This window comes from Salvelinus alpinus, chromosome 15 (genome assembly GCF_045679555.1).
Source record: "Salvelinus alpinus chromosome 15, SLU_Salpinus.1, whole genome shotgun sequence".
NCBI classification, from domain to species: Eukaryota; Metazoa; Chordata; class Actinopteri; order Salmoniformes; family Salmonidae; genus Salvelinus; species Salvelinus alpinus.
This window is the reverse complement of record NC_092100.1, coordinates 10,631,031-10,643,409: the sequence shown is the minus strand read 5'-3', so window position 1 is coordinate 10,643,409 and position 12,379 is coordinate 10,631,031. Positions and strand designations below refer to the sequence as shown.

Genomic DNA, 12,379 nt, shown 5'->3' with positions numbered 1-12,379 from the left:
TCGGCACACTGTAAAACAATTAATTTGAGCAAGTTCAGGAGAGCCCATCTTTTGTCACCTGGTCTTTGCGTTTGGCTGCAACCAATATGATTGGGCGATAGGTAATCAGCAGTTCACCTGACTGGATATTTTTTTCTTCCTGTTCTGAGGACCACCACATCTGTCAAAGCTCTTAAGGACCACCATTTGCGGAGTCGTGGGACAACTTTTGCTGCTCTGAAATGCCTCCCCACCTCTCCCCCCCCCTGATGTGGTAAACAGAGGAACCTATCTAGTCCACCCTTTAGCTTATGCAATGCAGTTGCTTTTGCGGACATGAGGAGATATCGTATACCACCTCAACGAGGATAGTGTACTACCAGATCTGTAACAAGCTTCCCATCTGCACAAACTGATATTAATAGATAAAAAAAAAAAATGTAATTCCCCACACATCTCAAAGCCCGCTTCTATTGGGAGACCTGGTGTTTCGTTTGATACCCGGAAGTGTGTTTTAGGTTAGAGCCCTGCACGGGCATACATTTTAAGACTGAGCCTTACCCACGCCTGCGACATTCAAACCCTACCCAGGCTCGATTGCTTCTATCAAATGTAAGGCCTGGCCCTGCCGAAATCAGAAATAACTTCCTCTGTGAGGATAAATTAACTAGCTGTTCCTCTCTCACTCGCACCCTGTGCACAACTCGCTCGGCTCATGGCGAACTGAGTCTGGGTATCCATAGCAACGGCTCCGCTTGGGCTGCTCTGCTCAGTGAAGATATGAGAGCAGTAACTGTTAGCTACTTTTCAATCACTCAACTCCGACAAATCTCAAGGAACATTAATTTTCTGTGAAATAATGTCGCCTGTCTTATATTTGACGAGGTTAAAGAATTTGACACCATTTTATGATCTTAGTCAGATATGACTGTACTGCGCGGCAGAGCACACGAGAATGGCTCAGCTTCAAAATGTTAGTGCTACATTCTGTGATGCCCTGCCTGTCCCGTACATAACCCCATGTATAATGGCTGGGAATGGCAATGGTAAGAGCTGTTCTGCGATAAGCCCTCTTAGCTCCTTGTGTGACCATAGCAGCCGATACATATCATACCCGGTGATTTAAACTGAAGCGGACAAATGACGGCAGAAATCAAGTGGATAGGGATGGAGGTGCTGTTGGTCCAGCTCGTACAATGTGTGCAGGTAAAATCATGTGTGTCGACTTGGCCTAATGAACTAGACAGTGTTATTTATTTATTTATTTTTTCAGCAGAGAAGTGGTCAGTAGCCACCTTGCTTACATTGCAGCTTTAAAGTACAGAGTTGACTAGGAGTTTAAACCATATTTTAGTTTTTCTTGTTGCCAAAGCAAACAATTGGCCTTTTGACATGCAAGTGTGAAGTCCTTTTCAATTGCAAATGTCATTGAATTGGCCTGATGAGGAAGAGCTCATCAGCTGATAGGCCAATCTGCTTCTTTGTTGTCCACCAATGAGACTCTTGACAACATTATGCTAAAATGTCATTCATGTAATGACACAGATAAGTAACCTTTTTGCATTTGACTCTTTCACAGTCCTCAGTAAAAGCCTGTTATAGGAGTCTATGTTAAGTGGTCTTCTGTAGCTCAGTTGGTAGAGCATGGTGCTTGCAATGTCGAGGTAGTGGGTTCGTTTCCCGTGAGCACCTCCATGTAAAATGTATGCATGAATAAGTTGCTCAGGATGAAAACGTTTGCTAAATGGCACATATAAGTGGATTTACACATGCTAGAAAGTAGGAGTAGTAAGGGACTAATTTAAGACTGCTGGCCATTTATGTTGTGGAATCTCTGTCTGTCCAGGAGGTGTTAAGCATGACAATCCTTGGGTCAAACTTACGGTTAAAGGGAAAGTGAAAGATTTTTCGTGTTTTTTGTACTTACCCAGAGTCTGATTTTAACTGATGAATACAATTTATGTCTCTACATTTTTTTAAAGGTTGTTTCTGGACCAATTTGCTAACTAGCGTTGGCGCAATGACTGGAAATCTCTGGGATCAGCTAGCGTTAGTGCAATCAGCTAACATCTAAGTGTGAGAATGAGTCGCTAAAACGGAACCCAAACTGGCTGCGCGAGTGCGCTATCGTGCATATATGTATTTTGTCCCCCTACACCAAACGCGATCACGACACGCAGGTTAAAATATCAAAACTCTGAACCAATTACATTCATTTGGGGACAGGTCGAAAAGCATTAAACAGGTATGGCAATTTAGCTAGTTAGCTTGCACTTGCTAGCTAATTTGTCCTATTTAGCTAGCTTGCTGTTGCTAGCTAATTTGTCCTGGGATATAAACATTGAGTTATTTTACCTGAAATGCACAAGGTCCTCTACTCCGACAACTTCTAGTCATCTCTCCTCCTTCCAGGCTTTTTCATCTTTGAACTTATATGGTGATCGCATCTAAACTTTCATAGTATTACCACGACAACCGGCAACAGAGTTCGTCTTTCAATCACCCACGTGGGTATAACCAAAGAAGGAGATGATACGTGGGTACCTGCTTCTATAAACTAATGAGGAGATGGGAGAGGCAGGACTTTCAGCGCGATCTGCGTCAGAAATAGGAATGACTTCTATTTTAGCCCTTGGCATTGCAGACGCTCGTTTGCGCGCGCGCAATAATTGAATAACATGGATTTCTATATTAATTTTGCGACGTGTCCGGTCTGGTCACCATGTTAGTTATAGCCTCAGTCCCAAGTGGCTACCACCTCCTGTCCTCCTGAAAACACAGATGCCAATGGTTTTTTCTTTCCCCCACCAACATTAGTTGTGACTCCCAAAAGTGTAAACATTTTTTTTTTAAGAAGTGCGTTCAACCTGAAGCCCTACTCAAATATGGATCCACCTACGGGCTGAATTTGAACTCATGCCTCTGAAAGGTGTCATTTTTTAACAGGCGCCGTTGTCCATGTGTATTTTGATTCCTTGCTCATTGTACTGGTTGCTTTGTAGCACCATCCCTTGAGTCATTTTGAATTTGACTGCCATTTCAGTGACTCGGTGTCATTTGAAGCCATTTTCATGCTGTGGTGAGAATAGAGGCTGGTGTTAATTCCACACCTCACGCTCTTCCCTTCCCAATGTCAGCTGTTTCCAAGGTAACGCCAGGTGACACAATCTGAGTGGGGTCAGTGTGGCTTGGAATCCAACCCTCTTGTTGCTTTTTCATCCCCCACTCTCTCTCTCTGTCTCTGTCTCTGTGTGCTGCTTCTCTTCCTACCCTTCAATGTTGTTTTGAACTGCAGCTGTAAAAGAGAGAGACCTTTACACCCTTTTGACTGTCTGCAGTTGCTCCCGGGTCCAGACCGGAGAGCAAAAAGTACACACTCCTTTTTCTCACACACACACACACACACACACACTGCTTGTGCTCGGACCAGCGGGGGCTCTCTCTCTGTAGCAGCTGAAGAAAAGGTGGTTTAGGACAAGCTTTGGCTGATCATGGAGAGAGGAAACAGCCAGTGGTATGACCAGGATGCTACAGACTGTCGTCGTGCTGGGAATGGGGCGAGGTAGGGCTCTTTTATCCTCTTCACCTGTCACAGCCTACTCACTGGTTTTTTAAATATTTTGGACGGATCAGGGTGTAGCCTGAGTGAGTGAATGCCGTCAAGGCTTTTCCATTTTACGTGAGTGTGACTTTTCTCCCTCAGTGTCGACTGTGGATTTAGCCAAACGGCTTGCTTGACTCCAACCACCAGCAGGATGCAACGTTTTGAGAAGTTCAGATAGAAATAGGCTATGTAGAACAAACGTGCCTCTGACGTGTAGAATAAGGAATAGCATCAGCTCTAAATCATGGCATTTCTATCTGCGACGTTCAACAACGTTTGATTGCTGAACCGTGGCCCAGGATTAGTCATGGCCTCCGTGTCGAAGTCCATTACCAGAGGGAGTGGAACCATCTCTAGATCACAGCCTATTGGCCTCAATTGATCTGCTGGTGTATTCCTTGGGGGCATACAGCGGGTTGGCTACACTTTCTGGATTACAAGCTAGTTACCTTGGAGGTTATCACCCTGATCTTTTTAAAAGTGCTTCTGGGCGGTGGGCTGCTGCTAAACCAATATAGAGGACATCATAGAAACTATGGGGGAAACACTATTATATGACAATGTGAATTACTTTAGTAGACTACAGTTTCCCTTATACAACTTCTAGCATGCAACAAATTGGTTGCTTGACTTTGTTATTCCCCCTGCATTTCATTGGCTGTTGCATTTTAATTTTAATCGTATTCTGTGATTTGGACCTCGCTGACCACATGTTACAAGTAGGCTACAGTACGGTGGATTCTCGTCTCAAACTTAGCAGACAGGCAGCAAACATATCTTTTTTTGGAAGGCCTCCACAACAAACAGTGTAGCTAGCAAGTACTGTGTGACTGGCTGCCAGCCAACGCTCCAAATAAGCACGCACATATGTTACGTGGCAGGATCTGAGAGTTCAACCGTCTAAGCATGCACATTCCATCCCCATGTTTGCTTTGAGACCTGGCCAATGTGTCCTGTCTTCTGTACCACAGACGGGACCTGTTCTATCAGATTCTCATCTTCCTCATTTTCATTTATAGAATAACACAATGACAGGCATGATCTAATTGTCAGACATTCCTCAATGAGATTGAAATGTATGTCTTCACTGTAATGCCTATACGTACCATGCTCTATACCAGGGATCATCGACCTGATTTAGCCGCTGGCCTATTTTGTTTGTATTTTCTTGAGCAGATGGTCGGGATGGGGGTCGGAACATAATTACAAATCATTTGTAGCCTGCAAATTGACCGCAAGAAGCCTGACTAAAACATAATAATTTCAAACCTTGCTTACATTTGTATACGATCATGTGTCTATTATGCATGATAATACTTGAACAGATTTCCAGAAAATCACTGGTGTTTTTAGTCTAATGTCCAACAATTTAAAATAAATTTGGCTCACAAAACATTGTGAGGGGGGGGGGCAAATGAAACCAAATTGGGCCCGCTGGCTGCTAGTTGGGGAATCCTGCTCTCTGTTTTATACCTAGACTGTAAGCAGCCTAAAGGGAAACCATAAAGCATTTAACCTGTGTTCCTGTAACAGTGTAGATAAAGTGTTTTACTATTGGGAGGTTTTGCAGGTCATTGTTTGCCTTGTACAGAGCTGATCATGTCAGCCCGGTGATGTAACTGTCACATGGTGCGTGATGTAAGTAGTTTTCCAGTCAACTACAATTTTGTAATTGCCCGTGACTTATCTTTTATACAACACCTTATTGCTATCTGATATAGCCTAGGCCTAATGGTTTTTGAAAGCGCTGTGTGCCTGTGGTATAATTGGCAGTTCATACAATAGTGAGAGGTATATTGGCAATTATAAACTAGGTGGTACAAGCCCTGAATTGTGATTTGGCTGAAAGCCATGGTATACCACGGGTCATTTTACTGATCTGATTACGGTGGTAACCAGTTTATAATAGCAATAAGGCTCCTCGGGGGTTTGTGTTATATGGCCAATATACCATAGCCATGGGCTGTGTCCAGGCACTCTGCGTTGCGTCTTGCATAAGAACAGTCCTTAGCTGTGGTATATTGGCCATATACCACACCTCCTCGGGCCTTATTGCTTAATTCGTGACCGCTCATGTATGTCATGTAGCTAGGAACCAGTGCAGGTCTAGAATAGACCGTGGCATATAGACAATGCTGGTATGCCATGTCTGTCACCAATGGTTCATTTGATACCGGTTTTCTAAACGGGACTCACTTGGCAGGATTAAGAGTTGCGTGTGGGTGGACATCGTAGAAATATTATTAAATGCGTTTCAAGGAAATTACATATTGTAATGGGGGGGGGGGTGATGACAGAATAAACTCATCAGAGCAACTCTTGAAGTTTTTTGCTCAAACTACACGCACCGTTCTCATGAAAAGCAAGAGCAGCAGCATAAATGATACAAATGTATCTGGCTCTACTGCAGCAGTAGTGTTTGGATCTGTACAATTCAGTTAAAATTACACATACCCGTGACAATCAGATCCGTGACATTATTTAGAATTCTTGATTTGGACCTGCTCGGGTCCGGATGGGGTCTCGGGTATTCGGGTACAGGGGGATCCGTGAAGACCTCTCACACACCTCCCTGGGTTTCTCAGACTTTCCCTGAACTAGATGTCTTCAAGCTAAACAAGATCCACAGGCCAGCCTATATAAAAAGGATCCGTAGTTCATTCATTTTCACTCTGAGCTAGTGGAACTTTTTTAGATGACGGGAAGGGATTCTTTTGTTTTTACATGTCCCCACCTGTGCATTGCGCCACTAAGGAGGCGTGGGCCCTTAGGCTTACGTCACCCACTACGAAGTGTCACACCATTTCAACACAAAGCCACATCCTTCAGGTAATAGAACTGCTTTCACTTGAAGGATATGGCCAGACTGAACTGGTTCAGAAGTCACTCAGAAAAAAACCATTCCATTGCAGCAGTGTTGGAAAGAAAAGAGGACCTTCAAGTTTTCTTCAACTGTTTTGACAGACGGCACATTATGGATTGAAGTGTGCTTTTATTCAGATAAGGTCTTGCTATGAATAGGTATATGAGTTTTCGTTCGTCTGGGAGACTGCGTCTGAACGGGTAAGACTTTAGACGGCAGTTTAACTCATTTGATTGTATAATACTTTTCAGGCAAATTATTTGGACTTCTGCACAGACATTCACGATTCAGGTTGAGACCTGTTTGTTTTGTCATGTTACGTTGATCTTCGTCTAGTGTGTTTTTTTGGTAGCCTAAATCCATTGAGATTCTATTTTATGTTCTATTTCTGTCCTTTGAAGAAGAAAAAAAATCAACTCTGTCCTATGATTGTCTTTTGTATTGCCTTTATTGGATTCGACTTGGGCTTGCGTACATTTTGAAATGGAATTGATTTGAAGATGTTTACTGCAATCATATATGGATGATTCTCACAACTGGCACTTGACAAAGAAAAATATATATCATTCCTCTTGGGTCGCTAAGGTTAGGATCTGTATTTTTCTATTTTAATAATGATGTTTATTGATCAGATAATATGCATTTTACCACAATATCCACAACTACCAACGCAAAAATTATCATTCTCGTTTTTTTTTTCATTGCTCACCAAGCCTGAGTTAAACACACTGAAAACGAATAGATTTAAAATTAAATTAATGGAGTTAGTTAATTTATCTCATTACTGCAACACAATATAAAGTAATGAAGTTAAACACCTTACTATAGATTAGATAAGTATTTATTCACCCCCCCCTTTTTTGCCTTTATTTAACTAGGCAAGTCAGTTAAGAACAAATTCTTATTATCAATGACAGCCTAGGAACAGTGGCCTTGTTCAGGGGCAGAACAACAGGTTTTTACCTTGTCAGCTCAGGGATTTGATCTTGTAACCTTTCGGTTACCGGTACTAGTCCAACACTCTAACCACTAGGCTACCTGCCGCCCCGATTACGGGAAGGGCTTTTTTTTGATGAGTCAATACATGTTAGAAACACCTTTTGGCAGTAAGTGCCTCTGTAAGTTGTCTTGGGTGAGTCTCTAACAGCTTTGCACAACAGGATGGTGCAATCTTTGCCCATTTTTATTATTTTCAAAATAATAATGGGCAAGGTGAAGTTTTGACATAGTTTTGACTTAAATTCGCTTGAAAATCTAACTTGGCCGCTCAGGATCATTCATTGGCTTCTTGGTAAGCAACTCCAGTGTAGATGTGGCCTTGTTGTAGGCTATTGTCCTGCTGAAAGGTGAATTTGTTTCCAGTGTCTGGTGGAAAGCCGACTGAAGCAATATTTTTTTAAATTATTTATTTTGCCGTTGCTTAGCTCCATCTCGTTTAATTTTATCCTCATAACGTGTCAAGCATACCCATACCATGATGCAACCACCACCATGCTTGAAAATAAGGAGGCAGTTACTCCGTGATGTTGGATTTGCCCCAAACATCAGGCTTTGCATTTAGGCCAAAAGGTTTATGCCTTTGCTGTGTTTTCTTGCAATATAACTTTAGTGTCTTGTTGCATACAGGATGTGTGTTTTGGAATATTTTTGTATTCTTTTATTGTTTTCAAACTGTCATTTAGGTCATTTATTGTGGAGTAACTACAATGTTGATTTAATATTTTTCCCATCACAGCCTAGGAACTCTGTAGCTGTTTTAAAATCACGAATGACCTCATGGTAACGTGTCTGAGCAATTTCCTTTCTGTCCGGAACGGGTTTAAATCATCATCCACAGCCTGACCATGCTTAGAGAGATATATTCAATGTCTGATTTGTTATTGTTACCCATCTACCAATCACTGCCCTTCTTTAAGGCTTTTGAAAAGCTCCTTAGTCTTTCGTAGTTGAATCTGTGCTTCAACACTTGACTGAGGGGCCTGACGTATGTAAACTCAGCAAAAAAGAAACATCCTCTCACTATCAACTGCGTTTATTTTCAGCAAACTTAACGTGTAAATATTTGTATGAACATAAGATTCATAACAACTGAGACACAAACTGAACAAGTTCCACAGACATGTGACTAACAGAAATGGAAATATGTGTCCCTGAACAAAAGGGGGTCAAAATCAAAAGTAACAGTCAGTATCTGGTGTGGCCACCAGCTGCATTAAGTACTGCAGTGCATTTCCTCCTCATGGACTGCACCAGATTTGCCAGTTCTTGCTGTGAGATGTTACCTCACTCTTCCACCAAGGCACCTGCAAGTTCCCGGACATTTCTTGGGGGAATGGCCCTAGCCCTCACCCTCCGATCCAACAGGTCCCAGACATGCTCAATGGGATTGAGATCAGGGCTCTTCGCTGGCCATGGCAGAACATTGACATTCCTGTCTTGCAGGAAATCACGCACAGAACGAGCAGTATGGCTGGTGGCATTGTCATGCTGGAGGGTCATGTCAGGATGAGCCTGCAGGAAGGGTACCACATGAGGGAGGAGGATGTCTTCCCTTTAACGCACAGCGTTGAGATTGCCTGCAATAACAAGCTCAGTCCGATGATGCTGTGACACACTGCCCCAGACCATGACGGACCCTCCACCTCCACATCGATCCCGCTCCAGAGTACAGGCCTCGGTGTAACGCTCATTCCTTTGGCGATAAACGCGAATCCGACCATCACCCCCGGTGAGACAAAACCGCGACTCGTCAGTGAAGAGGACTTTTTGCCAGTCCTGTCTGGTCCAGCGGCGATGGGTTTGTGCCCATAGGCAACATTGTTGCCGGTGATGTCTGATGAGGACCTGCCTTGAAAAATTAAAGGAGAGCCGCACACTCTAGAAGCTCAGATGCAATAATTTAATAGCTTGTCTGTCGAAACGTTGGTTGTCTTCATCAGTGCCTTACAACAGGCCTACAAGCCCTCAGTCCAGCCTCTCTCAGCCTATTGCGGACAGTCTGAGCACTGATGGAGGGATTGTGCGTTCCTGGTGTAACTTGGGCAGTTGTTGTTGCCATCCTGTACCTGTCCCGCAGGTGTGATGTCCTGATCTACAGATCCTGTGCAGGTGTTGCGAGGACGATTAGCTTTCCGTCCTCTCTCCCTGTAGCGCTGTCTTAGGCGTCTCACAGTATGAACATTGCAATTTATTGCCCTGGCCACATCTGCAGGCCTCATGCCTCCTTGCAGCATGCCTAAGGCACGTTCATGCAGATGAGCAGGGGCCCTGGGCATATTTCTTTTGGTGTTTTTCAGAATCGGTAGAATGGCCTCTTTAGTGTCCTAGGTTTTCATAACTGTGACCTTAATTGCCTACCGTTTGTCAGCTGTTAGTGTCTTAACAACCGTTCCACAGGCGCATGTTCATTAATTGTTTATGGTTCATTGAACAAGCATGGGAAACAGTGTTTTAAACCCTTTACAATGAAGATCTGTGAAGTTATTTGGATATTTATGAATTATCTTTGAAAGACAGGGTCCTGAAAAAGGGACGTTTCTCTTTTTTTACGAGTTGATGTAGTATGTATGGAGGAAAGAGGAAGGGGTAGTCATTAAAAACCAACCCTTATTTCACCCAGTGATTCCATGTAACTTATTATGTGATTTGTTATGCCACATTTTACTCCTGAACTAATTTAGTGAATAAATAATATTAAGTATGTGAATACTTACTATTTTAATTTTTATTAATTTGTAAACATTTGTTGAATTTTCTTTTCCCTTTGACATTATGGAGTAGCCTGTTTTGTCTACATCAATGACAAAAAGTCAAAAATCTATTTCAATCCCACTTCGTAACGCAACAAAATGTGAACATTCAAGGTAGGTGAATACTTATGATACCCACTGTACATGGGGTTTATACACCCATATTTCTTGACAACCCCTACTTAATCAAATAACTGTTTTACAAAAAAGCTATACAATGGGTGTAAGCAGTGGTCCTAGTAATTAATTATACCTCTTTTCTCTGTATATATCAATGATGTCGCTCTTGCTGCTGGTGAGTCTCTGATCCACCTCTATGCAGACGACACCATTCTGTATACATCTGGCCCTTCTTTGAACACTGTGTTAACTAACCTCCAGACGAGCTTCGATGCCATAACACTCCTTCCGTGGCCTCCAACTGCTCTTAAACGCTAGTAAAACTAAATGCTTGCTTTTCAACCGCTCGCTGCCCGCACCCGCCTGCCCGACTAGCATCACTACTCTGGACGGTTCTGACTTAGAATATGTGGACAACTACAAATACCTTGGTGTCGTCTGGCTAGACTGTGAACTCTCCTTCCAGACTTATATTAAGCATCTCCAATCCAAAATTAAATCTAGAATTGGCTTCCTATTTCGCAACAAAACCTCCTTCACTCACACTGCCAAACATATCCTCGTAAAACTTACTATCCTACCGATCCTCGACTTCGGCGATGTCATTTACAAAATAGCCTCCAACACTCTACTCAGACTACATCCAATTTGCTATCACAGTGCCATCTGTTTTGTCACCAAAGCCCCATATACCACCCACCACTGCGACCTGTATGCTCTCGTCGGCTGGCCCTTGCTACATATTCGTCGCCAGACCCACTGGCTCCAGGTCATCTATAAGTCTTTGCTATGCAAAGCTCCGTCTTCTCAGCTCACCGGCCACCATAACAACACCCACCCGTAGCACGCGCTCCAGCAGGTATATTTCACTGGTCGTCCCCAAAGTCAACACCTTTGGCCGCCTTTCCTTCCAGTTCTCTGCTGCCAATGACTGGAACGAATTGCAAAAATCACTGAAGTTGGAGACCTATATCTCCCTCACTAACTTTAAGCATCAGCTATCTGAGCAGCTTACTGATCACTGCAGCTGTACACAGCCCATCTGTAAATAGCCCATCCAACTACCTACCTCATCCCCCATATTGTTTTTAACTTTTTGCTCTTTTGCACACCAGTATTTCTACTTGCACATCAGCATCTGCACATCTATCACTCCAGTGTTAATTTGCTAAATTGTAATTACCCTGCTACTATGGCCTATTTATTGCCTTACCTCCTTACACTGTATATAGATTTTTCTATTATGTTATTGACTGTACTTTTGTTTATCCCATGTGTAACTCTGTTTTTTGTCACACTGCTTTGCTTTATCTTGGCCAGGTCGCAGTTGTAAATGAGAACTTGTTCTCAACTGGCCTACCTGGTTAAATAAAGGTTAAATAAAAAATAAGGATTAGCTTATTATCGTTACCAAGATTAAGGTTCTACTTGCCAAAAACTGACCTAAAAATGTTTTTTTGGCAATGAGGCCCTTCAATCTGCAAATAATAGGAGACGGCCATTTTGAATCAGCAAACAATTGACCCGATTACTAAAGCCCATTCATGCCTCCATGTTGGTAATGGTAAGCTATTTTTTTAAATGTACTTTTTAGTCATTTTGGTAATGAGAAGGTAAAGTGTCGTGAAGGGGGTATTAGAGAGTAAGAACCTAATTATGAAGGCCTATAAGTCAAGAAATTAAAATTAACATAGATTTGATGCATCATGGGTGAATAACTTTTAAATATAATATTTTTTTTTACAGTAACTTGAAAAAGTGTTACGGTAATTAGAAATGTCCACAGACGCATTTTACATAATACGTATTAGTTTTAATGTAAACTTCAACTACTATTTAAAAAAAAATCTGATTCATTGACAAACTGCAGCTACCCATTGTTTTCTAAAGTAAAATTGTATAAAATTATCCAACCATTTATTCATGACATATTTCAGTAATGAGAATTTTGGGTGACAAATGTTTTTTATTTTTTATTGTCAAATGTAAAATGTATTTATAACAAGACAATGTGCCATAAACTAGGCATCTTAGTCTTCAGAGTGATATTTGATTGTTGAGAGA

General features: G+C 42.2%; 1 protein-coding gene across 4 annotated transcripts in view; it reads left to right on the top strand.

Annotated features, from left to right (window-relative positions):
* Positions 1-12,379, top strand: part of LOC139539484 (GRAM domain-containing protein 2B-like) — a 28,281-nt gene that overhangs the window by 2,943 nt on the left and 12,959 nt on the right. Inside the window, exon 1 of one of the 4 annotated variants that reach the window (XM_071342479.1) lies at positions 3,369-3,541. The exons of 2 other annotated variants lie outside the window; for them this stretch is intronic. In XM_071342479.1, the coding sequence (XP_071198580.1) occupies positions 3,471-3,541 (71 nt within the window). In that variant the 5' untranslated portion in view covers positions 3,369-3,470. Of the gene's footprint in view, positions 1-3,368; positions 3,542-6,480; positions 6,647-12,379 lie in introns of those variants that run through there. One more of the 4 variants, XM_071342481.1, reaches the window with a different exon arrangement.